Source organism: Microtus oregoni, unplaced genomic scaffold (genome assembly GCF_018167655.1).
Source record: "Microtus oregoni isolate MIOR12 unplaced genomic scaffold, Mior012 000003F_ref0000135, whole genome shotgun sequence".
Classification (NCBI taxonomy): domain Eukaryota; kingdom Metazoa; phylum Chordata; class Mammalia; order Rodentia; family Cricetidae; genus Microtus; species Microtus oregoni.
The window spans coordinates 33820395-33843011 of NW_024543062.1; the positions used below are offsets into that span (position 1 = coordinate 33820395).

The 22617-nt window shown below is 51.1% G+C and overlaps 2 protein-coding genes across 2 annotated transcripts; one reads left to right on the forward strand and one right to left on the reverse strand.

Annotated features, from left to right (window-relative positions):
• Positions 1-382: 382 nt before the first annotated feature.
• Crybb1 (crystallin beta B1) lies at positions 383-11357 on the reverse strand. Its single transcript, XM_041649195.1, is given in 5 exon segments — positions 383-590; positions 2270-2412; positions 5609-5741; positions 8980-9098; positions 11184-11357. Coding segments are annotated over 5 exon segments (753 nt in total). The 3' UTR covers positions 383-406.
• Positions 11358-16753: 5396 nt separating this feature from the next.
• On the forward strand, positions 16754-21363 carry Cryba4 (crystallin beta A4). Its single transcript, XM_041649122.1, has 5 exons — positions 16754-16792; positions 17415-17533; positions 18926-19067; positions 19865-20007; positions 21216-21363. Exons 1-5 carry the CDS (start codon positions 16754-16756, stop codon positions 21361-21363), a joined length of 591 nt encoding a protein of 196 aa, XP_041505056.1.
• The last annotated feature ends 1254 nt before the right edge of the window (positions 21364-22617 follow it).

Genomic DNA, 22617 nt, shown 5'->3' on the forward strand with positions numbered 1-22617 from the left:
GTGTTGCTCAGTTGGTAGAACTCTTGCCTAGCATGTGCAAAGTCCTGCGTTCAATCCCAGGTGGCATAGTAGCTCATGCCTCTAAGGAGAAGGCAGCTCAGAAATTTAAGAATATCTTCCACTACACAAGGGGTGCAGAAATCCAAGGTCATACTTGATTATACAGGAAACTTGAAGCCAGCTTGGGACATAAGACCTGCTCCCTCCCTCAAAAAAAAAAGATCTTTGAAGAGATTTCTGTATTTATGATTGATTGTTCTAGTTGCTACTACAAATAGATGTTGCAGGTGGGCACACACTATTCAGAGACCCAAGGGTATTTCGGCTGTAGGAACTTTTTATTAGCAGGGGGAGATGGGACAGTTTGAGGCAGGGAGGGCTGCAGCGGGGAGGGGTACAGCTTGGCTCACTTGGGAGGCTCTGCGGCCAGCACCGGGAAACAGCCCTCATGATGCCACTGGCGGTCACGCAAGCGACGCACAGCCTGCATCTGTGGCTGAAAAGCGCCCCACTCATTCCAGTGTCGGAAGTCGCCAGGCTCCAGCAGATATTGATAGCCGCGGTAGCCTGGGTACTGGTAGCCGACCCATCTGGGAAGAGAGTGGGAAAGGTGTAGAGACAGCCAGGGTCCTCCCTCTTCCCCAACCTCTCTCTTGTTACCCATCTTGCAACTAGTGTCCCAGGAGGGTCCACACACCTGCCTGGCTTGGCCTTTCCTGTCCCATGCCCTGGGAAATGGCCTTCCCATTTCTGGTAGGCCTCAGTAGATTCTCCTCTGAAAAGTGGGCACTGTCACTTGGCTGCTGTTTTGAGTATGCTTGGGGACCAGATGAAATGAATGCCCCCACTGTAGGCAGTAAGTCCACACCCACGGGTCCGGGAAGGACAGAATTCAATACATGAATCTTGAGCTCCCAGGTGATGAGGACGAGGAGCCATGTCTCCTGACCTGAGTGGCCCTTCATACGTGGAGGTCTCTCTGGCTACTGTAAGCGCTGTCCAGTGTCAGATAAATAACCTAGAGTCAAGTCCAGAACCTGAGCCCTGTGGGCCTCAGTTTACTCTCTGGGAGTGGTGATGGTGTTGATGCCTCTCACTCCGTTTCTGATGGGGACTCATTTCCTCTGATGGCTGAGTGCAGCACAGAGGCTCCCTCACCAAAGAAAGGGGCAGTCAGAGATTCACTCCACGTTCGGTCCTTGCCTGAACACAAGCCAGGTCTTTTGCTTGCCCTTGGCTGGTTTCTGTAGAGGAAGAGCCAGATCCCACCCTGTTCCTTCCACACTGCTACAGTGGGTAGTCAAGGCTGGACCATGTCCACACTGTACAGAGCATACTGGTGTCTCTAGTGCTGGGCAGAGGAAACCCCTCTAAGCAGAGAGTGGCCTCAATCCAAGCCTTGCCTCTGTGTGCCCAGCACATGGCAGGCTCTCAGACAAGACTCAGAATTCTGAGAGGAATGGATGAGGTTCAGGGCAGAAGGAAAAGGGGGCTAGGAAAAGGCTACCATCCTAGAAGCACTATAGAAAGGTAAAGAGGACACTCATCCACAGGGGCCACGACTAGAGACAAGGCCGCTGACTCTCCCTAGGTTCTTGAAGAAGTAGGGTAAAGGGCTTTGCTTGGGAACCTCAGATGCCGGAATTCGGGTGGATGAGGAAACCTCAACCACGCATTGCACTCAGGTGAAGATGGGGTGCCATCTCACCCAGAGACCTCTGCTGGAACTACCCTCTGTCCACATCAGCTCTGGCCAGGGCCACATTACTCCTGAGCAGCTGAGAGTCTCTCCACTGTGGGCTATAGTACTTAGATGGAGGTGGAACTTGTCACACACCACAGAACACCAGGTGATCTGTTGTGCGTGTGATCTGTTGGCAGAACCCCAGGACCCAGTCCGTTCTGGAAGACTCTGTGTGTGTGTTTGTGTGTGTGTCTGTGCATATCTATATGTATGTGACTGTGTGTGCCTGTGTGTGTCTGTGTGTCTGTGTATATCTATGTGTGGGTCTCTGTGTGTATGTGACTGGGTGTGTATATGTGTGTCTGTGTGTATTAGTGTATGTCTCTATGCATGTGTCTGTATGCATGTGTGTGTTTGTATATATATCTGTATGTGTGTGTCTGTGTGTGAATCTGTACATGTGTCTGTGTGTTTATGGGGGACGGTTATGAGGTCTTTCCCAGGGACCTGATGTGACATTTCACCTCTGGCGGCCTTAGCCTCTCTCTCTGCACTTGCTATGAGGTCCAGGACCTGGTTGCTTACGTGCCACCGGAGACGGTCACGCTGCCCACACGGTCACAGAAGCCATATACCCAGAGGCTGGGCACGTCATCCTCTTGGATCTCCATGGTGTTGCCCTTGAAGTTGGCTCCTTCAAACAGGCAGATCTTGTGCTCCTGGGAGTCCTGGGGAGGCCAAGACCAGTCAGAAATGGAAGCTGGGGTGGTAGAAGAAAGGGGTGAGGAGGAACCCTTTGGACTTGCCCAGTGTGGACCCTCATTCTCTGGGAAGAGAGGATAATGGCTTCTACATCTCAGGTGCCCAAGGATAAAATGGAATCATCCACACAGGCTTAAGTTCTTATGGGGAAATGTGTGGCATCACCTTGCAGCAACACAGAGGCCCAGAGAGGGCAAACATATTGGTTTACAGCACACAGCCAGCAAGGGATAGCACCTTCCAGAGAAGTATCATCCCCAATTCCCAGCAGTCTCTGAGGTATTGGGAAGCCCCTTTCAATGTCTCTTTATATGAATTCTAATCAAGTGAGCTGCAATGGACCGTAGTTGTAGAAGGACAGACAGATGGAGCGTGGATCTGCATTTGAGCCCGAACTGTGGTCCTTATGCCCAACACCTTGGACATTTCACTCTGTCCTGCAGGCCTCAGTGTGCTCTCCTATAGAGTGGGCTTGCTGCCACTTCACCCCGGGACTGTGGGTAGGAGACTTTGTGGTTGAATGATAGACCTGGAAGAGACTGAGGTGCACCCTTGAATGCCAGCATAGAAGAGTTCTGGCTGGAACTGGTGTTCTTTTGGTTGTTGATTTTGCCTTTTGTTTTGAGTGCTGGGGTTGGAATCCTGGTCCTGCTACATGCTAGGCAAGTGCTCTGCCACTGAGCCCCAGGCTCAGCCCCACTGAGTTTTAAGAGGTGAAGTGCCATGGGGATGTGCAGCCAACAGGGCGGAGCGAGGCCCAGCCTATTGCTGATGAGCTGTGCAGTGTGAAGAACTTCATTTTCCATGCTTGGGCCTCGGATTCCTTATTGTTACAATTAGTGTTGTAATGGCTTCTGCCTACTAGGGCTACTTTACAAATTCCACAAAAGGAAGAGGAAGCACTGAACACCCAGCAGGTGCTCATTAAAGGAGTGCTTCATTCAACATTGTCACCTAGCAATGGGGGGGGGGGGGACGGGCAAAAGCACATCCTTCCGTGAGACACACTTACGTGGAAGACTGTAAGTGAAGTAAGTTAGTTAGCTCTCCCAGAGGGAAGAGCAGTGGACCAAGGGAGGAGTTAAAGGAGAAGGGAAATTTAAGAGGGACTGTGTAGGTCAAGTAGAAGTACGAGAGCTAGAGAGGGAAGTAGGGCAGAGGTCACAATGAGTGGAAGAGAAGGCATAGACAGCAAACATCCTTGAAAGAGGATTGTGGTGTGAGGTAGGGATGGGGACACAGGAGACAAGGTCGCTACTTAATCTATGCCAGTGACTATTACCTATAACTATTGCCATCTTGAGGACCTTGAGGAAGGTCCAGTCTGTGGCTCCCTATTGCAATGCAGGTGAGACCTCCTGGTGCCCCATAAAGCCCTGTGGGGCCCCACCTTGCAGACACCCCTTCTCACCCTGTGCCCCCACCCCCGGCCACTCCTGATGCAGTCAGGTGATAGTGTGTAATTTATTCAGCTGGTCTGACCCTGCTGCAGGACTCTGACCTCACTGGCCCTTGGATTGCTTTCCCTACAGCTGTCCTTGGGCAACTCAGCTAGTTCTCAAGCGACCCTCAGGTGCTGGCTGCCCTGCTTACTGCCCCGCCTAGTCTCCCCTCCTACCAACCTACCCCAGCAGCACAGACCAAGGTTTCTGGTTACTGATGGGCTTCCAGGGCCTAGGGTGGAGTTGGCAGAGTCAGGCTACCCTAAACTGTCTAATAGGGTCTCAACCATGTATCTCTGACTGGCCTGGGATTTGCTTTGTAGACCAGGTTGACTGTAAACTCTCAGAGATCTGCTGCCTCTGGCTCCCTGAGTGCTGGGTTAAAGGTGTGCACCACCACATTTGATCCCAATGGTCAGGTTTGATTTGGGAAACAACTCTTTAATTTCATGAAAGCGGGATGAAAGGGAGGCGGGGACCCAAGAGTGATGTGCGTGGGGTATGTTAGGTGCTCGGGAGAAGGACAGTCACGGGACACAGACGACAAATCAGACAACTGGACCACTTCCCTAAGTGTAAAAGATTTCCTGGAGAGGGGCTGGGGTGAATAAAGGGGCTAGTGCCCCCAGCAGCACTGGATTCGGAACTAATTTACCTGGGGTGAGGATGAGTGGTAAGATTTTTAAATTTTTTCTAATATATTTTGTCTAAACATCTATGTCTAAAATATAACCATAATTCTAATGTTAATGTATCACGAGAGCATGATCTCTTATGCTCATGAGAATGGTATGGTGGTGTATGTAAAACCAGGAGAGTGTTATGGCTCAGCTCCATCCAGACCAGATCAATTTCACAGGCTCAGCAACTACTTAGGATCTGATTGTGGTGCAGCACACCTCTAACCCCGGGAGAAATATGAAGCCTGGGCTACAAATGGCTAGTGACTACTATATCAGATAGCAACGTCTAGAGCAGTGGTTCTCAACCTTCTTAACGCTGAGACCCTTTAGTACAGTTCCTCATGTGTAGTGACCCCAACCATAAAATTATTTTTGTTGCCACTTCATAACAGTAATTTTGCTACTATCATGAGTTGTAATGTAAATGTTTTGGGAGATGGAGTTTAGGCAAAGGGGTTGTGACCACAAGTTGAGAGCCATTGCTCTAGCGGTAACTTCATTGACACCGTCCTACTTGAGCATGCGTCTCAACTGCACCCATTCCACAGATGGGCAGACAAGGCTGCCTAACTCAGTGACGCATTAGTAATGCCTCATAGTCCTGGGTGAGCCTTCATGAACATGCTTTCTTCACAGACATTTCCCACCTCAAGAGGTGAGAGTCAGCACCACCTGAGCCAGGCATGCATGAGTAAGAAGTAATTGGCTCATGACTCATTAATCAATTCATAATTCTAGAACAACCACGCACCATGCAGGGCTATCTTCACGATCTAGATTCATCTCCTTTACACCGATCTAAACATCACTAAGCTAATTCAGCATTAATTGTCACAACTGTCTTTCCCAAAGTCCCTTACTCAATCACTTCGCAACTTTCTTCTTTTTTGTTTTTGCAACAGGGTCTCGCTTGTAACCAAGGCTAGATCTGAACTCATAATCCTACTGCCTCCACCTCCCCTGTGCTGGGACCATGGGCCTGTGTCACCATGCTTTCCTGCTCACCATAGACCGCCGTCCCAGTCCCAGCCACTCACCATCCTGATGGGCCGGAAGGACATGAGCCGGTCACTGCGATAACTGCTGCTCCAGGTGTCCCAGCGGGGGTACTAACCCTTCTCCAGGACAAACATCTCCCCACGGAAGGCAGATTGCTCAAAGGCCACCCAGCTGAACACAAGAAGGACCAAGAGGGACAGAGACGGGAAGGTTAACACATCAGCAAGTTCCTTCCCCAGCACAGAGGCCCAGGCACCAAAATGAAAATCCCAAGTGGGTCCAATGGGTCTAGGCTTTATTCTGTGCTAAACCCCTTTCTTTCCTAAGTGCCTTCCCCATCCCAGACTTCATCACTTCATCTACACTGGCATTTTCTGGAGTTGGCAAAGGATTAAATGAGACACTATTTGTAATTATCTGAGTAAATTATTTTAGCCAATATGGGATTCACACAGACTTTAAATGCTATAAGGACCTGGGGCCAACTAACTAACCACAAAAGATTTTCTTTTAATCTCACTAATAACTGGGAGGAAGTCACTGCTTGCTGCTAATGTGATCCTGATGCCTACTGGTCACTTCTTTCCAACCATGGGAACAACAGGCCCTGGTTCTAGTCCTTCAGGCCAGGGTATGAAGTGCTGCTTTGGGTTCAAAGCAAGGCTTCTTACAGGGACCCATGACTTACAATGGAACTAGGGTTTAAATTGCTAGAGTGGTGTAAGCTTGTGTTCAAATATATCACAGGAGTTGGGCAGGGTGATGCAGCCTGCAATTCCAGCACAAGGGAAAAGCAGCAAGATCATGATATCTGTGGCCAGCCTGGGCTACATAGTGAGACCTTGTCTCCAAACAATGAAATCAAAGGAAGCAAATGTGAGTAGTCCCAGAAGTCCAGATAGGAGAGAAAAAATAATTCCCATTTGCTGAGAACTAGCCTAGCAGGCAGGAGGCCCACAACTAGGGTGGGTGGTGCAGAAACGGAGCATGACAGTGAGTCGCAGACACCTGGTGAATTCTCATGATGTGACGGCACATGTGAAGGGTCTTTCACAAAGGGTAAATTGGACATTTTTCACTGTGGTCTGATTAGGAGGGTTAGGGCAAAGATTATGGGGGGAAGAGTGATCCTCAGTCTATGTGTGTGGAATTCTAAGGGACCAAGAGAGAACCAGTGGAACACCATGTTATCTTCCTGAGGGCTACTGGGACCTTCTCACCAGAAAGATGGCAATAAGGAGACATTCCACGAGCCTCAGGATATTGTCTGAGAGATGAACCAACCACATTAAAGTGACAGGAAGAAAGATGTGAACTTGTCCTCAAAGAACACTACTGAGGTTTTGTTAACAGACTAGAGAAGAAGAGGAAAATAAGGCTGGCTGGCCGGCTCACTGGAAGGATGGATAGAAGGGTAAATGTATGTATGTATGTATGTATGTATGTATGTATGTGTAGGAGGATATGGAGATAAACGAATATATGGATAAATGTGTGGGTTGATGGGTGGATGAATAAGTGGATCGGTAGATGAATGAATAGGTGTATGAGTAGAGGAATGAGTAGGTGGATTGGCGAGGACAGGAAGATCAGTGTGTAGATGGCTGAAGAGTTGGATGAATGAACAAATAGGTGATATGAGATGGAAGATGGATAAAAGGGAATGCATGGATACTAGACTGATGGATTGGCCTATAGATGGATGTGCAAATGAACAGGTGACACATGTGGTGGACAGAATGTGTAGATGGGGAGGGAACCTCAGAAACTGGTACCACACAGGCATGAAGACCAGAGACTCTGGGAAATGACAGACTTGAGTTCTGATCCCAGTTCATCATTGACTTACTCACCGTGGGATTTGGAGCAGTCACGGATGATGGTTAAACATCAGTAAAAGAGAAGAAGTGACTGCATGCACATCCCTGAAAAGTTTGAGCGTCTGAAACTAGGGAACTCATGGAGCAGACTCAACATGAAGCTCACACAGTATCTCGTCTATGACTAGCGAGGAGGAAGCTATATAAAGACGAGGCAGGTGTGGTCTAGTCACCTGCTCCTCTCCCTCCACCTTCCTCTGTCCTCTTTGGATAGCCCATGAGGACTCAGTCAGCAGTGAGAAATGCCAAGTAAGTGTCCCGGTGCCCATTTTCACTGCCTATGACTCATCCGAGCCACAAGCAAGAAAAGGAAGGCAGGAATCAAATGGAGCTTCAGCCCTGAAAGGTGGTGCCCAAACATGGTGTTGGGTTTCAGGCTGAGATTTCCCAGGTAATGTCTCTCTCCTCCTTCCCCTGCTCATCTCCTCTTCATCCTTTTCTTCCCACACACCTGCTGATCCTGACAGAGCCCTTGCCCCTGGATCTCAGGCCCATATCTTTCCCTTTGGGGTACAAGCCCTGAACAATAACAACAACAGAAAAAAAGGACATGGGCACAGCCGTCTCTCCTTTTGAGGAGAATACTCTGGCTTTGAGTCATCAGCATCCCAAACATTCTGAAACCTCAAGATGGCCACATCCAGCAGTTTCTGTCCCAGATGGGCTTAGGGAATGGGTGGGACTGGGTTGACCACACCAGGAATGGAGTGGGCGCGAGAGGCGTGAGTGGCCCCCAAAACAGAACATAGACCACCGAGTGCTGCTGAGACCCACAGGGAAGTAGATGGCCGTCACTATCGCCTGCCATGCTTGGATGTCTACAGTGCCAACCCCTGTCTCAGAATCATTCTTCCTCTTTTTGTTTCAGCTTCAAGGAAGCAGGCTTGAAGACAGGACAAGATACAGGAAGGAGTGAGCACTGGAACCCAAGTAGGTCCGATCTCAATCTGACCTTGAACTCAAGCTGGTTCTTCCTTTTGTGCTGTTGGCAGCTTGAGATGCTTTAAACACTGACTGGCCATTCCCCTTGGGGATTTCATGGTGGAAAAACAATAACAGAGAGGACAATGGAGACAACCCAAGAGAGATAGTTTTCTGCTTCTGAGAACCGGGAGTAAAATCCAAGAGCCTGTGACAGATGTGGATGCTGCCACTCAGCATGGGTGACCTCACCCATTGACTAAGCCCTCAGAGCCAAGGTCTCCTTGTCTGTTGACTGGTGAGTAGGGTAGCCCTCTCTCAGACAACTTGGTGCTGTTATAGGTGACAAGTCATGCACCTGCTTTTTACACTACAGTGTTTGGGAGAGGGGATGTCTGGGGACATGTGGTTCCTCCCAAGGTAGCCTTACAGTGCCAGGTCATCTCTGAGTCTCAGTTTCCTCAAGTGTCAATGAGGGAGCACCATACCTCTCCCCCAGGTGTGCAGAGAAGCTGGGGAAAGACCAAGGGGTGACTACTACTCAGGCACTCGCCAGGCAAATGTAACTGTTTTGTGGTAGAGAGTGTCCCTCCCCGTCCAGCACTCACGGTCCTGAGATGACGATCAGGCTGTGCACTCGGTCAAAACCACGATCCCCCAGGTTCAGGCACTCCCCTGAGAATTCAACCCGACGGCCCTGAAAGTTTTCCTGCTCGAAGACGACCAGCTGTCAAGAGAAGCCCCCCATGACCGGGGAAGATTGAGGGGTGACCTGGCTCCATGATCCTGACCTCCAAATGAACAAATCTGATAGATGAGGGGCTCAGATTCAACAACTCCTGAAGGGCTTGTCTCAATCATTGTCAGGATGCCATGAGCCTCAGTTTGTGAATGAGTCTGCTCCCTGTCTTCCCACCACTGAACTCAAGGTCAGTACCATGGTCAGGTGCAGAAATGGGGACCCGTGTCTCTCATTCAAGGTCTCCCTATGTAGCCTAGATTACCTGGAATTTATTCTATAATCTGGGCTAGCCTTAAACTTGGGATCCTCTGGCCTCCACTGCCAAGTAGTGGGACTAATTGTATGTGTGCCACCGGGCCCAGCTCTTCTAGTTTCTTCTCTGCGTTATTTCTCAGCCAGGCATGACCTCTTCACCAGGAGTCGCCCAACTTGGATCTTCCACTGCCTAACTCATATTCCAGGCTACATACATGGTCCTGACCCTGTTCTAGGTGCAGAACCCACTTTCACCGAGAAGCCTTCTTGGATTGCTCCTGCTCTATACTGGGCAGGAACCGAATGCCTTCCACTGTGGTACTCCTCATAGCCAGGTACAACTCTGGGAAGTCACCACTGCCTCTGGGTCTCCCTCCTTCCCCACCTCCTCTGCCTTCTCTTCTTCTTCCTCTTCCTTTTCTTTTCCCAACCTCTACCTTCAAAGAGCTCCTTCTGGGCAGGGCAGATATGAGCTGTTTCCTTATTTGTGGACCCAAATATAGGTAACGCTCACTCAGCCCTCATTCGTCTCTGCAGCTCCCATGTGGATTTTTGCACATTTTCTGCCCCAACAGCAACATTACCATTCAGTGATGTCAATGCACCTATCTGGCACCAGGTGCAGGTGGCAGATACTTAAAGTTGGGGAGATTATGGTAGGGATAGTGTTCTGAGGGACCCTTAGGGCCAGGTAGAGGGTTTCCATCAAATCTTAGCTTATATATGGATTGTGGGTTTGCAGGTAGGTACACGCTACCTTGTTAAAAAGTAATTTAATGATTAAATGCAATGACATAAATCAAAACCAGCCACATCCAGGCCAGATGTGAGTCATAAACCAAGTGTGGCCAGGGCTCTACCTGAGGGTAAAACCACCATAAATCAAATTCAAAGGACAGAGAGTCTGGCTCTCCAGGAGCCCTGCAACTTGGACCTAGGGAAAGAATTTCCAGGAAAATCAGAGGTCAGCCTGGTGGCCTGGTGGCTCTCCTGGGATGAGTGGTCCCTGCCACCAAACACACTCCCTTCTGGTTTCTGGCTTTGCCAACCACTAAGCTCCCATGTACAGTCTGGCCTGGCAGTAGGCATCTTGCAGCAGGAGGACCACTTAACACTTCAGGGAATTCCCTTTTCTTCCAGGCATGTGGAACCTTTGAGGTTCCCAGACTGTCGGGGAGGGAGAGGCCATGGAGGATGGAGAGCAGGCCAGAGAGGATGGAGAGCAGGCCAGGGATGGTGAAGTACAGGTCAAGGAGGATGGAGAACAGCCAGGGAGGATGGAGAGCAGGCCAGGGAGGATGGAGAGCAGGCCAGGGAGGATGGAGAGCAGGCCAGGGAGGATGGAGAACAGGCCAGGGAGGATGGAGAGCAGGCCAGGGAAGGTGAAGTACAGGTCAGGGAGGATGGAGAGCAGAACAAGGAGGATGGGGAGCAGAACAAGGAGGATGGAGTGCAGGCCAGGGAGGATGGAGAGCAGAACAAGGAGGATGGAGTGTAGGCCAGGGAGGATGGAGAACAGGTCAGGGAGGATGGAGAACAGAACAAGGAGGATGGAGAGCAGGCCAGAGAGGACAGAAAGCAAAAAGAGTCAGAGGAAAGAGAGCATAGGGAGGCATAGGGAGGCAGAGACTCCAGGCTTCCAGGCATGTGGAACCTTTGAGGTTCCCAGACTGTCTGGGAGGGAGAGGCCATGGAGGATGGAGAGAAGGAAGGGAGAGAAGATCTGCAAAGGAGAGAGAATGAGGAGGGAGGGGGAGAGGGATGAGGAGAGTGTGGATTGTAAAGCCTCCCCTGCCCACCCTGTCCTTACCTTACCTTATAGCTCCCAGGAGGCAGGTCCCTTGTTTTGGTGCTGGGCCTGGGCACAGAAGCTGGGCCAGGGGCCAGGCCAGGGGCTGGGGCTGGCCCTGTGGTTGGGCCCCCCTTCCCCTTGCCATCAGGCCCCGGGTTCACCGCCATGGTAGCCACAGCCTTAGCAGCCTGAGACATGGTTCCTGATGCTGCAAAGAAAAAGAAATCTTTGGGTTGAATGATTTTGGGGCGGCAATCCCAAGTGGCCTCTACCCTTATGCTTCTCTCCCTGTGTCAAGGCTCCTTCACAGACATCGACTCCCCCTGGAAACAGACACTCTGAAGCTATCCCTCTCCTAGGCTATGTCCTTCCTTCAAGCCCCACACTCTGCTACTCTCTTCCTCGGCCCCTTGTGCTTGTTTACTATCATATGTGTTTGTAGCAGGCTTTGCCACACCAGCTGAGTGACAGCCACACTCAGGAGTGTTTCATCAAACACAGTAACCTTAACTGTGGGCTGGAGGGGAGGGGGGGGCGTCTGGATCTCCTGTTACAATCTAGCTAGAGTAAAGGTGCCTTGCCATCCACAGGGCAGTCGCCTCCCTCCTCAGCCAGCAGATGGACAGGCACCTGGGTTATTAAATGCAACCTTGTAAACACTTCTATCTAGGACAGCTTGTTTGGCTCTCTGCTAGATGCATGGGAGCTGCTCAGCCAACATCTGTTCAGAAACTCAGTGTAAGTGTGTGTGTCCTGAGCCTCTCCCAACCATCCGCCCCTGGCATCCTCTGAGGGCAGATGTGGGTGTGCAAACATCAGCCTGGCACTTGGGTTTGGGAGGTACAAGAGGAGGGAGTAGCATGCTTCTGGCACTCTCCACCAGAACTGTGACTTGTGACCTCAGCTCTCCTGGTCCCTCAAGAAACAGACTTCTTGGCACAGGACATACCTGATTGCACTATCCCCTGGATTCTGCTGATAATTTACAAACCACTGGAGTACTGGGACCCAGAGCAAACTCCCTTGGTCTAGCTGGGTTCCCAACATCTTCTCTCTAACTGGGCGAGCGCACACTTCCCAGCCTTCCGCAGGAGGACTGACTGCTCAGTTGCCCACACATCTGAGCCACATCTGGGGCTTTCAACCACCCTCAACCTTGTCTCTGTCCTCAGAGGCCCCTCCTTGCCCAGCACTGTGTTCATTCTCCCTGCCCCTCCAATCTGCCTCTGACAGAATACTTGTCATTGCTTGTCTCTCTTCCTCCCTTCCTCTATTTCTGTTTTGTTGTTTTGAGAGAGGGTCCCTCTCTGTAGCCTAGGCTAGTTTCCAGTTCTCAGCATCCTTCTGCCTTGAGTGCGGGCTAGACAAGTATGCACGGGCAACAGCTCTGGTTTTTGCTTCCTCCCAGTGTCTGTTCAGTTCTTCATCATACTCTCTCTCTTTCTATTTTCACCCTTCTTCCCTTTATTTCCACCTTCCCCCAGTTCTCTGGCAGTGTGGTGGTCCCCTCTTACCTGTGTTGGAGGCAGGCGGGTGCTGTGGGTGCCTCAGGGCCGACCCCCCATTTTATAACCTGGCAGACACTAGGGTCTATAGTGTGCAGTACAAAGAGGTAGCTGGCTCAGCAAGCCTGGACAGGCTCCAGGGCTGGCTCTGCCCCGGTACTGCACAGGCTAGCACTTTTCATTGTGAGCCTGGAACACAGTGAAAGCCTGGCCCCAACCCTATTCTGACTCCAGTGTCCATTATCCTGACTGGAGAAGGCCCAGGGCCCTGCTGGCTGACAGCCTAGGGTAGGGAAGGGGCACCAGGTAGGAGGCAAGCTGAATTAGAATCCTGCCTCAGAGCCAAACACAGCACAGCTTCAGAAGTCTCCGTCTACAGATACAGGTGACATGCCTCCCTGTGGGATACTACGCAGAACTGAAGAGAACACTGAGTTTGAACATGCTCCATCAAGACAGAAGGGCTCTCGGTTCACAGCCCCATTCCTGAGCACTTCTGTGTGTTTGCAGCCTCTGGCCTTGTGATTGGCTCGGAAGCAAGCCGCCCCACCCTGGCTCTTACTTCACTGGCTTCTTAGTTGTGAAAAAGGCTGGGTGCAGAGGTCAGTACTGGCCAGAGGAGGCAGGCAGGCTCTGACCTGCACGCTTCATCTCAGGCCATCTGACCTTGGCACTGACTGAGGTCTGCCTGACATCCTGTTTCTAGTGTGGTGGTGTGGGCTGGATCTCAGGTTCAAGGCAAGGCCCTTCCTAACTGCCCATCAGCTTCCAGGGACTGAACCCAGGACTGTTGCCAGGGTGAGGAACATGGAGTCTCTGAGCAATCTCACACCCCCCATGGCTGGGCAAGGGGCCAGCACTTCACACATGGCCTGGGCCCTCCCAGGTCCCCGACAGCATGAGAATAAAATACGAGGTGTGTGTGGGGGAATTCTAGTGTTCGCTAGAGGGTTGGGAGACAGGTAATGGACAGCCAAGGTGAGGACAGAGATCAAAGGGTGAAGCATGATAAGCAGGAAGGGAGGTGGAGAAGACGACAGAAGCTGGAGGGAGCCTGAGGCAAGAGAGAAAGCCGGTGGCCACGTGTCCTTGCGGACCAGTGAACTCCAGCAGGTGGAAGGCAGACGGTCCCCTGTTTACCCAAACAGACGAGAGCAGCTTTCACCCTTGTCCACAGTGTGAACTGTCTTCAGCCCCAGTGGGATAATTCTTCCTCTGAGAAACACTTCTTTTTTGGGAAGTCAAGACCCCCCCCCCACACACACACACAGCCTAGCTCTATCTTGTGGTCACTCTGGCCTGGGACCAATGCTGGCCCTGCCCCTCTGCCCACGAGTCCCTCTCCCTACTAACCTCCTCTCTGCCTTTCATCCCAGGCCAAGTCCTTGAAGGGCAAGCTGGGAACACAGGATGGGGCAGCCACTGTGTGTCGGGCCAAGATGCCTGTGGTGGGGGCCACCCACAGATCTGGGCTTCAAGGGCAGGATCTCGGGTAGTTTCTTCCCCCTACCACCCTGCCAATGGGCAGCTTGCCAGAGGTTCTGGGAGATGCAGAGCAGCCTCTTTGCTGGGCAGCTCTTCTCTGAGCACTTTGTGACTCTGTTGTCTGCCTTCAGATGAACCATTTATAGACAAGAATGTGGGTGGCTCCTCTGTCCCCTCCCAGCCCTCTTCCCCATGTAGAATTGGCACTCACACTCTCCTTTATTTCTGTTTAGTTTACTGAGACGGGGTGTAGCCCAGGCCGGCCTCAAGTTCTCTGTGTAGCTGAGGTGAGCTCTCACCTCCGCATCCCAAGTGCTGGGATTACAAGTGTGCACCGCCATGCTGGGCTGTTTCTTCTAACCTCCCGAGTCCAGACTCTTAGATGCTATGAGCTCCTGCTTTGGGGGAACTGGCATTTATAGTGATAAGTACTTCTGCTAGCAAGGATGGCAAAAGTCGCCAAGACCCAGACAGCTAACAGCTATCACACCTGTGCTCTCAGGCTAACAGTTTTTATTATGCATGCGTGTGTGTCTGTGTGTCTGTCTGTGTGTGTGTGTGTGTGTGTGTGTGTGTGTGTGTGTGTGTGTTCATGCACGCCCACATGGAGTTCAGTTCTTCCCTTTCATCATGTGACCCTCAACACTGAAGTCAGGTCATCAGACCCGGTGGTAGGTACCCTTTGAACCATCTCATCGGCCATCAGTCCTCACTTTGTCTTTTTGTTTGTTAGTTTTCCAAGACAGGGTTTCTCTGTGTAGCGCTGGCTGTCCTGGAACTCACCCTGTACACCAGGCAGGCCCTGAACTCACAGAGATCCTCCTGCCTCTGCTTCCTGAGTGCTGGGATTAAAGGCGTGTGCCCCCACTGCCTGGCCCACTTTGTCTTTTCACTTCCATTTGATACATAACGTTAAGTGTGGTTCAGTTGCATCAGGACCCTTCTCACAGGTGTGGGGTGCAGGACCAGGCTGCTGCCTGTGGAGCCTGCATCCCATTCACCCTTTGCCAAGTCCTGCTTGTGTGGCAGCTCTTTTGTCATTTTCAGGAAGGAAGAGATGTTGCTGTTTCCTACCCGTCAGGGGACTCACTCTTTATCTGGTCACCTCACCCAGCAGCAGGGGTGAGTTTTACCACAAGCAGTTCCTGCCATGCTACCTACTCTTGTGACTGCCCTTCTCAGGCTGTCTCAGAGGCAAGGCTCAGGGAGCCACTCGGGTGTTTGTCTGCCATGCTTTGCTCTGTGAAGCATGTTTGCAGGTTGCAGCCCCTTCTGCATGCACAGACGCTTCCACAGGGCTTGCAGCTGGCACTGGCTCTGGCCCTAACCAACACTCTTTTTTTTAAAATTGATTTTATTGGGCTATGTATTTTTCTCTGCTCCTCTCACTTCCTCTCCCCTCCCCTTCAACCCTCTCCCATGGTCGCCATGCTCCCAATTTACTCAGGAGATCTTGTCTTTTTCTACTTCCCATGTAGTTTAGATCCATGTATATCTCTTAGTGTCTTCTTTGTTGTCTAGGTTCTCTGGGATTCTGATAATCACTCTTACTGCCCCCTCTGAAGATTTGTGCTCTGTCTCCTCTGTATTTGCTGTCCAAAGCCTTTGCCCCGTGCCCCTGGGGTTTTGCTTAGACCGCCCCTTCTTCCAAGCCACTGTGGAAATCGTCTCTACCCTTTAAATGTGGGGCCTCAAGCCAGAGCCTGATGCCCAACTAGAAGAGGCAGGGGCATGTGGAGTGGTGGGGGAGGGCAGGCACAGCAGTCCTGAGGTATGGATTGTCTGTCCTACCATGCAGACAGAGAGAAGGTCACCCACTGTCAAGGTGATGCTGGGCCCCAAGTCTAGGGCTTTCCTAGTCCTAGTCAGGAGTCCCGTGGAACTGGTGGAGGTGGACGGTCTGCCTTGTATCTTCTCTAGTGCTGGCCCTGGGGCAAGCCACTGTTCCCTCCCTACTAAAGCCAGAGCTGCTGACATGTCCATCCTGGGCCTTGGCCAGGACTGGCTTTTGTTTCTACCACTGGCTTGCTGAGTTTGTGTTTGTCCCTCGGGGCCCCTGCCCCTTTCCTGCCTATAAGAGCCTGACCTTGCCTGTTCCTGCTTCTGACATTTGCTCTGGGCCCTTCTTGGTAAGTCTGGGTGGGAGGCAGGAGTAGAGCTGAGCTCTCTGATGGCATCGTTTTGGGGATGTCATTGATCACCCTAAATGCCATCACAACCCAGGTAGTCTTTGGATGTCCAGACTGCTGCCTGTTACTCTTATTTAAATGCCAAGTTGTTTTTCCCCCATCATTTTGTGTTCTGTGTGTCCACTATGAGAGCCATACATCAGGCTGGTGCTGCACTTGTGTGTGTGTGTGAAATGTGCTTACCTCATTCCACCCACATAGCCATAGCGGCCCCACTGTGAGCTGGGGATGGAAGCAAAGAGACCCAGATGTGGCTGGGAAGATGCCATTTGCAGATGGGTGGGACGGGAAAAGGGTCGCTGCAGTCTGAGAACACCCAGACCCACCCAGATTCTGCCCCTGCTTCAGTTGAGGATGCGCCCGGGAATCAGACAGAAGGTGACTGTGTTCTTCTCTCTGTAGGACCAGGCCAACATGACCCTGCAGTGCACCAAGTCAGCCGGACACTGGCGGGTAGGAAGTGGCCTAGGGAGCATGTGTCCTGGGAGGGGAGGGAGGAAGCCAGCTAAGACCCCCAACTGCATCTTCACGGGGGAGGGGTACCGACTGCCATGCATGCACTCAAGTCCAGGGAGTCACGCATCTCCTGGTACTCACTGCTGAGTCACGTCACACAATCTTCCTTCTGTATCTCTTTGACCAAGCTTGGCTTTGGAAAGAGAAACTAAAAGCTGGGAGTGATGGCACACATCTGTAATCCTAGCACTGAAGAATTGGAGGTCGAAAGCTTGTGAGTTCAAGGCTAGCCTAGGCCTCATGAGATCATAGCTCAAAAAAAAAAAAAAACCTTTGGAGGAGCCACATGAAAGTCTTCTGTGAAGGCCCTGAGAAATGGAAACTCTGCTACATTCCCAACTGATGTCAGTGGGAGGTGATGGTGGACAGACGTTGTCTGTACTCTGGGCCTGTGCTGTCCAGGACCATGTCATAGTCCACCTTGCTCACCCACCTGACCCCGGAGGTACTTGAGTATGTGACCTTGGTTGACTTGTTTGGCTCCATCCTGAATCCAGGGTGAGACCCTCAGTGCTTATTGAACCCTGACGCTCACACATCTCCCTTCTTTCCTGCGCAGATGGTGGTGTGGGATGAAGAGGGCTTCCAGGGCCGACGGCATGAGTTCACAGCTGAGTGTCCCAGTGTGCTGGAGCTTGGCTTTGAGACTGTGCGATCTTTGAAAGTCCTGAGTGGAGCGTGAGTCTGAGGATATTGAGTCAGGATGGGGTAGGGGCAGGAAGGGATCTAAGGACGGATGCTAGAACCGATCCATGTTCCCAGATGTACACTTTAATTGTACCTATGTGTCCCTCCCATGTGCAAGAGAGAATGCAGGGATGTTGAGTCATATTACCCAGGCTGTACACTTCCCACTTGTAAGGGACACCATCACACAGTCCCTGCCCACTAGATGAGGCATCCCCACGGGGTCTGAAGATGTCCCTCCTACACATAAACTGAAAGTTAGCATTACACTCAGATCCTCAAGACTAGCATCCTGCAGCAGCCCTTGCTACAATGATGGGAAGATTTATAAATCTGCTTAATCTGCTTGAGACTCACCAGCCACACATGGCCGTTGAGGAAGAATTTCAAATGTATATTCTGTGACTTAAGAGTTTAATTTTAATTTTTACTTAATCTTAAGATCAAATGTAATTAGTGGTATGTGACTCATGTTTATACCACTGGGTAGAATATCCCAGAAAATTAGGAAGAAGACCAAAAGGAGAGTGGTACTTTGTCTGACTTAGAGCCCAGGCTTTGCCTGTGGGTACCTCCCAAGGTCACCTTGGTGGTCTATATAGCATCTCACACCATACCGATTGCTCTTTTAGCGTCTGCTCTACTCAGGTTGGGAGACGGGGCTCAGGACAGCTGCCTGTGTAGGGACAGTGTCCTGCAAGCTGCCAGGGGAGGCTGGGCAGAAGGAAAAGAGCCTGGATAGATTCAGAGGGTGACACAAAACAAAAGGGATTGATAGAGGGTGACTTCCGTGCTTCTGCTCAAGGTGAGACCGTGTCAGTCCCTTCTGCCACGGGAAATGAGCAGGAAAGAGAAGCTGTCCCAGAAGCCTCCCTGAGGTGGGAGAAGGAGAAACAGCTCAGGGAAGACACTCCTGACCCCTCAGACTGTCAATTTCTGTGTCTGACAGGATCACGAGGAAAGAATGAAACTGAGGTCAGCCCGTGGCTGACTCCTGTCTACATGATGTGACCTTTGAGGCAATGAATGTGTGAGGACTTCAGAGCACCTGACTAGGGCAGTCCCTTTCCTGTTGGACACTCGAAGCCAGAGTGATGCTGGCCCTAGGCAGAATTTCCTATGTTGGGTTTAGGCAGGGTTTCCCACAGTTGGCATTAGCAAGGTCTAGGCACGATTGCTCTTGGGTAGGGTGACCTGGGTGCTGTTCCAGTGTTGGCTTCCACTTACTGAATGACCACTGCACCCCCTCCCAAGTTATAAAGTCATAACAACCCAGGTATTGTCAAGTGGCCTTAGAGGTCGATCGCACCCTTTAGAGCCCTGATCCAGTTCTCAGGTTGGCAACTCTTCTTTCTTTCCATTTCTGCCCTGTCTTGTCTACAGGTGGGTGGGCTTTGAGCATGCTGGCTTTCAAGGGCAACAGTACGTGCTGGAGAGGGGCGAGTACCCGGCCTGGGATGCCTGGAGTGGCAACACAGCCTACCCTGCTGAGAGGCTTACCTCCTTCCGGCCTGTGGCCTGTGCTGTGAGTCCTACTGCCTGCACCGGGGTGACCAGAGCCCAGTTCATGGACACTTGGGAAGATGATATCCAAACTCAAGCTTACATCCATCATCTAGAGAGTGATGTGGTGGTTTCTCTCTTCTGTGACCTTAGGGTTCTGTAATTTGACATAAAGCGATAGTACGCATGCTGTGGCTATACCCCAACATGAAACCGCAGCCTGTAGCAATTTTGGTTATGGTGGGAGCCCTTTTGTGTGGTATTTCCCGCTTTTCATGGTCCGGGGCCCCTGGGAAAGCTGGGTGCCAGGAAAGGCAGAACTGGCCAGGAGGCTAGGTCCTATGTATTGTCCCCAACTCACCTCCATTGCTGCTGTTGATGGAGCACTGATGGAGACAGGCGTTGTTCTCCTTTCCCAAAGATGGAAAGGAGATATGGTTGGCTCAGTGTTACAGCTGTGGGGAAATGGCACCTCAGAAACACTGTGTGGTGTACCTGAGCTTAGCAAGCTGGCAAAGGGCAGAAGTCTAACCCAAATATTCATACGTTTCTTATAACACAACACCCTATTTTCCTGCCTGGTCTCCTGCTATGGGACACTTAGATCAGTTATGGTGGACATCCTTGTAGTTTGTTCTGTCCTTGATCTTTTGGAAGGGCAGATGCTATGAAGGACAGATCTTGCAAAGTTTCCTGTTGCCAGTCTCAGAGCTCTGGACAAAAGGCTGACTTGGGAGACAAAGGCTGAGTGAGGGGCAGTGGCTCCAGTGTGTCCAGTCTGGCGCCTGGTGGTCTGACCAAGCTCTCTGTTATCTGTAGAACCACCGTGACTCTAGGCTGACCATCTTTGAGCAGGAGAACTTCCTCGGCAGGAAAGGCGAACTGAGCGATGACTACCCCTCTCTGCAGGCCATGGGCTGGGACGGCACTGAAGTGGGCTCCTTCCGTGTTCAATCTGGGGCGTAAGTAGACCCACAGCCCTGGCTAGCAATAAGAGAGATGTGGGCAGGGTTGGGACACGTTCTGTAGAGACTGTGGGCACAGCATGCCAGAGAACATGGAGGCACAGAGGGCACGGCTTGTGACAAGTGGACACCCGGAGCAAGCTGGCTTAGGGACATAGGATATATGTGGGCCTCTGTGATCAGCTTCAGTCACAGCTGGATCCAGAAGCTGCTGGAATCTGCCTTTCTCCCAATCTCACTCCCCCGGCTCTATTCTTAAACTAGCTCTTCCCCAATGCAAAGACAGAGAGACTTTGGCCTTACGCTTGAGTACTCCTAGCAGGAGTGATAATATTTGCCTTACTCCAGCTAAGTTTCTAGAAAAAGAAAATATTGGCCCAGCTTGGGTCATGTGCTCCCTTCTGAACCAATCACCACGTCCAAATGAATGGGATGCTCTGATTGGATGGCTAGGGTCACATGTTTTTTGAGACTTTTGCTTCAGTTTCCCTGCCTTGACTGGGACTGAGAGGGAGACCTGGTGCGTGAGCAGAAGTCTCTTTCTCCTAGGTGCTTGGCTCTTGCAGGCAAGGATGAAGGCGGGAAGCTGAGCTTTTGTTCAGATAGCAAGGAACCAGATTCAGGTTGTGTTTCAATATGGCTGACACTGTTCTCTGCATGATTCTCTGTTCTGGAGAGAGCACAGTGGAGGCTTGGGGAACCCAAGTCAGGAATCCATGTTGTGAATAACGCAAGGGCCCGTGTCTTGGAACAACTATGAGAAAGGGCTGGACAAAGAAAGACTTCCTGTCTATCTCCTTTCCTTCTTTATGCACTGGCTCCTCTATGCACAATGTCTGCACGGGGAGACTAGTTCCAGGCCTCCTACACCAGGGCTTACTCTAGGGAAGGCAGCTTCTCATAAAATCTTAATCTTAAAACTCTTCAGTTTTATCCCTATTCCGGAAGGACAACCACGGCTTGGAGGAGACAGGTGGATGGATAGTTTTGAGGGAGACCATATACTGTGACCCTGAAAAGTGGCTGGAAGGGTGTTTTTGTACCGGGGAACAACAGCAATGAGGGAAAGAGAGAGCTCCCGCACACACATGTGTAGTACAGGACCACAAAGCCAACCTGGCTGGTTGGGCTTTTCCATGCATTGCTGCCTGACTCGGTTTGGGCCTCAGAGGCCCTGTGTGATAGTCATCTCTTCTGTTTCCCAGGTGGGTTTGTTCCCAGTTTCCTGGCTACCGAGGTTTTCAGTACGTACTGGAGAGTGATCACCACTCGGGTGACTACAAGCACTTCAGGGAGTGGGGCTCCCACGCTCACACCTTCCAGGTGCAGAGTGTGCGCAGGATCCAGCAGTGAGCACTACGCACAGGTGCGCTGGGGGGCCTTTGTGAATGACGGAGTGACCTGCTGGAGATGTGGCTGCTCTTGGCTACCCCCATGCCTCCTGCGAACCTTGCATCACTGTCAGCCAGCCCATGCCCCAGCAGCTCATGAAGCTCAAAGAAATAAACTTAAAAACAGAAGGCTCGGTATCTGTTGTGCTTTTTACTTGCCTTCCTGAAGCAGCAATCTATAGCTTTATAAAATTTCTGTTATTTGTCTGGGTTTGAGGTTTATTTTTATCATCTCCCCCATGTGTGTGCGTGTGTGTGTGTGCATACCCACACCTGTGTTTGTGATCACTGTGTATGCAGAAGAAGGCTTCTATCCCTTGGAACTGGGTTACAGGCGATTGTGAGGGGCTGGATGTGGCAGATCCTGTTCGCATGCTAGAGCAGCAAGGCCTGCCAGCTGCTGAATCCTCTCTAGCCCTATTGTCTTTTTTTACTGATTTAGACTTTAATTTTTTATTTTATTTTATGTGTCTGGGTGTCTTACCTACATGTAGGTCTATGCACCACCCGTATGCAGTGCCCATAGTGGGCAGAAGAGGGCATCAGGTCCCCAGAGACTGGTTGTGGGCCTCCATGTCTGTGCTGGGACTTGAAGCCGCCTCCTCTGGGAAGATCCTGGTCAGTGGGCACTCACACACTCTGTAAGCAGTTGCAGTCAGACCAGAGAAAGGCTCTTTGCCACCCCTCCGAGCCTGACCCAATGGGTGGCTTTGACCCTTCCGTGGTGTGAGGCATTTGTGTTTTACAGATCCAGGCCCTTGTCAACAATACACATTCAGAGCTTCCTCAGTTCACTGCGAGGGAGGGTCCCAGTCAAACCCAGAGCTCCCAGATAAAGCTCATCTTTGCTCTCTTGACTTGGCCTTCCCTTTCCACAGGCTCCCACACCCACTCAGCATTATATGGGTTCTGACGATCTGAATTTTGAACCTCATGCTTTTGTGGCAAGTGCCTAGCCATTGAGTGTTCCACTTTTTGAGAATGTCACTATGTAGCCCAGGCTGCCCTAGGGCCACCATCATCTTGGGTTTTGCTAGGATTTAGTCGTAAAACATTCTGCTTGTTTTCTGTGTGTAAATTATAGGAATTGGACTAACATCCCAGGCATGCGAGGCCAGTGGTTTACCCCTGAGCTGTAACCCAGCCCCATCTTGCCCTGTCTTGTCTACATCTTCCTCCCCTAAGAATTTTGATAAACCAAGTAAAGCAGTACATG

What these genes read in the sequence shown, in the direction of transcription:
- Cryba4 (XM_041649122.1), top strand. Translation starts at nt 16,754, where the DNA reads ATGACCCTGCAGTGCACCAAGTCAGCCGGACACTGGCGG. An exon ending in TCCGGCCTGTGGCCTGTGCT is followed by an intron (nt 19,068 to 19,864) that starts GTGAGTCCTACT and finishes TGTTATCTGTAG; the next exon opens with AACCACCGTGACTCTAGGCT. An exon ending in TTCCGTGTTCAATCTGGGGC is followed by an intron (nt 20,008 to 21,215) that starts GTAAGTAGACCC and finishes TCTGTTTCCCAG; the next exon opens with GTGGGTTTGTTCCCAGTTTC.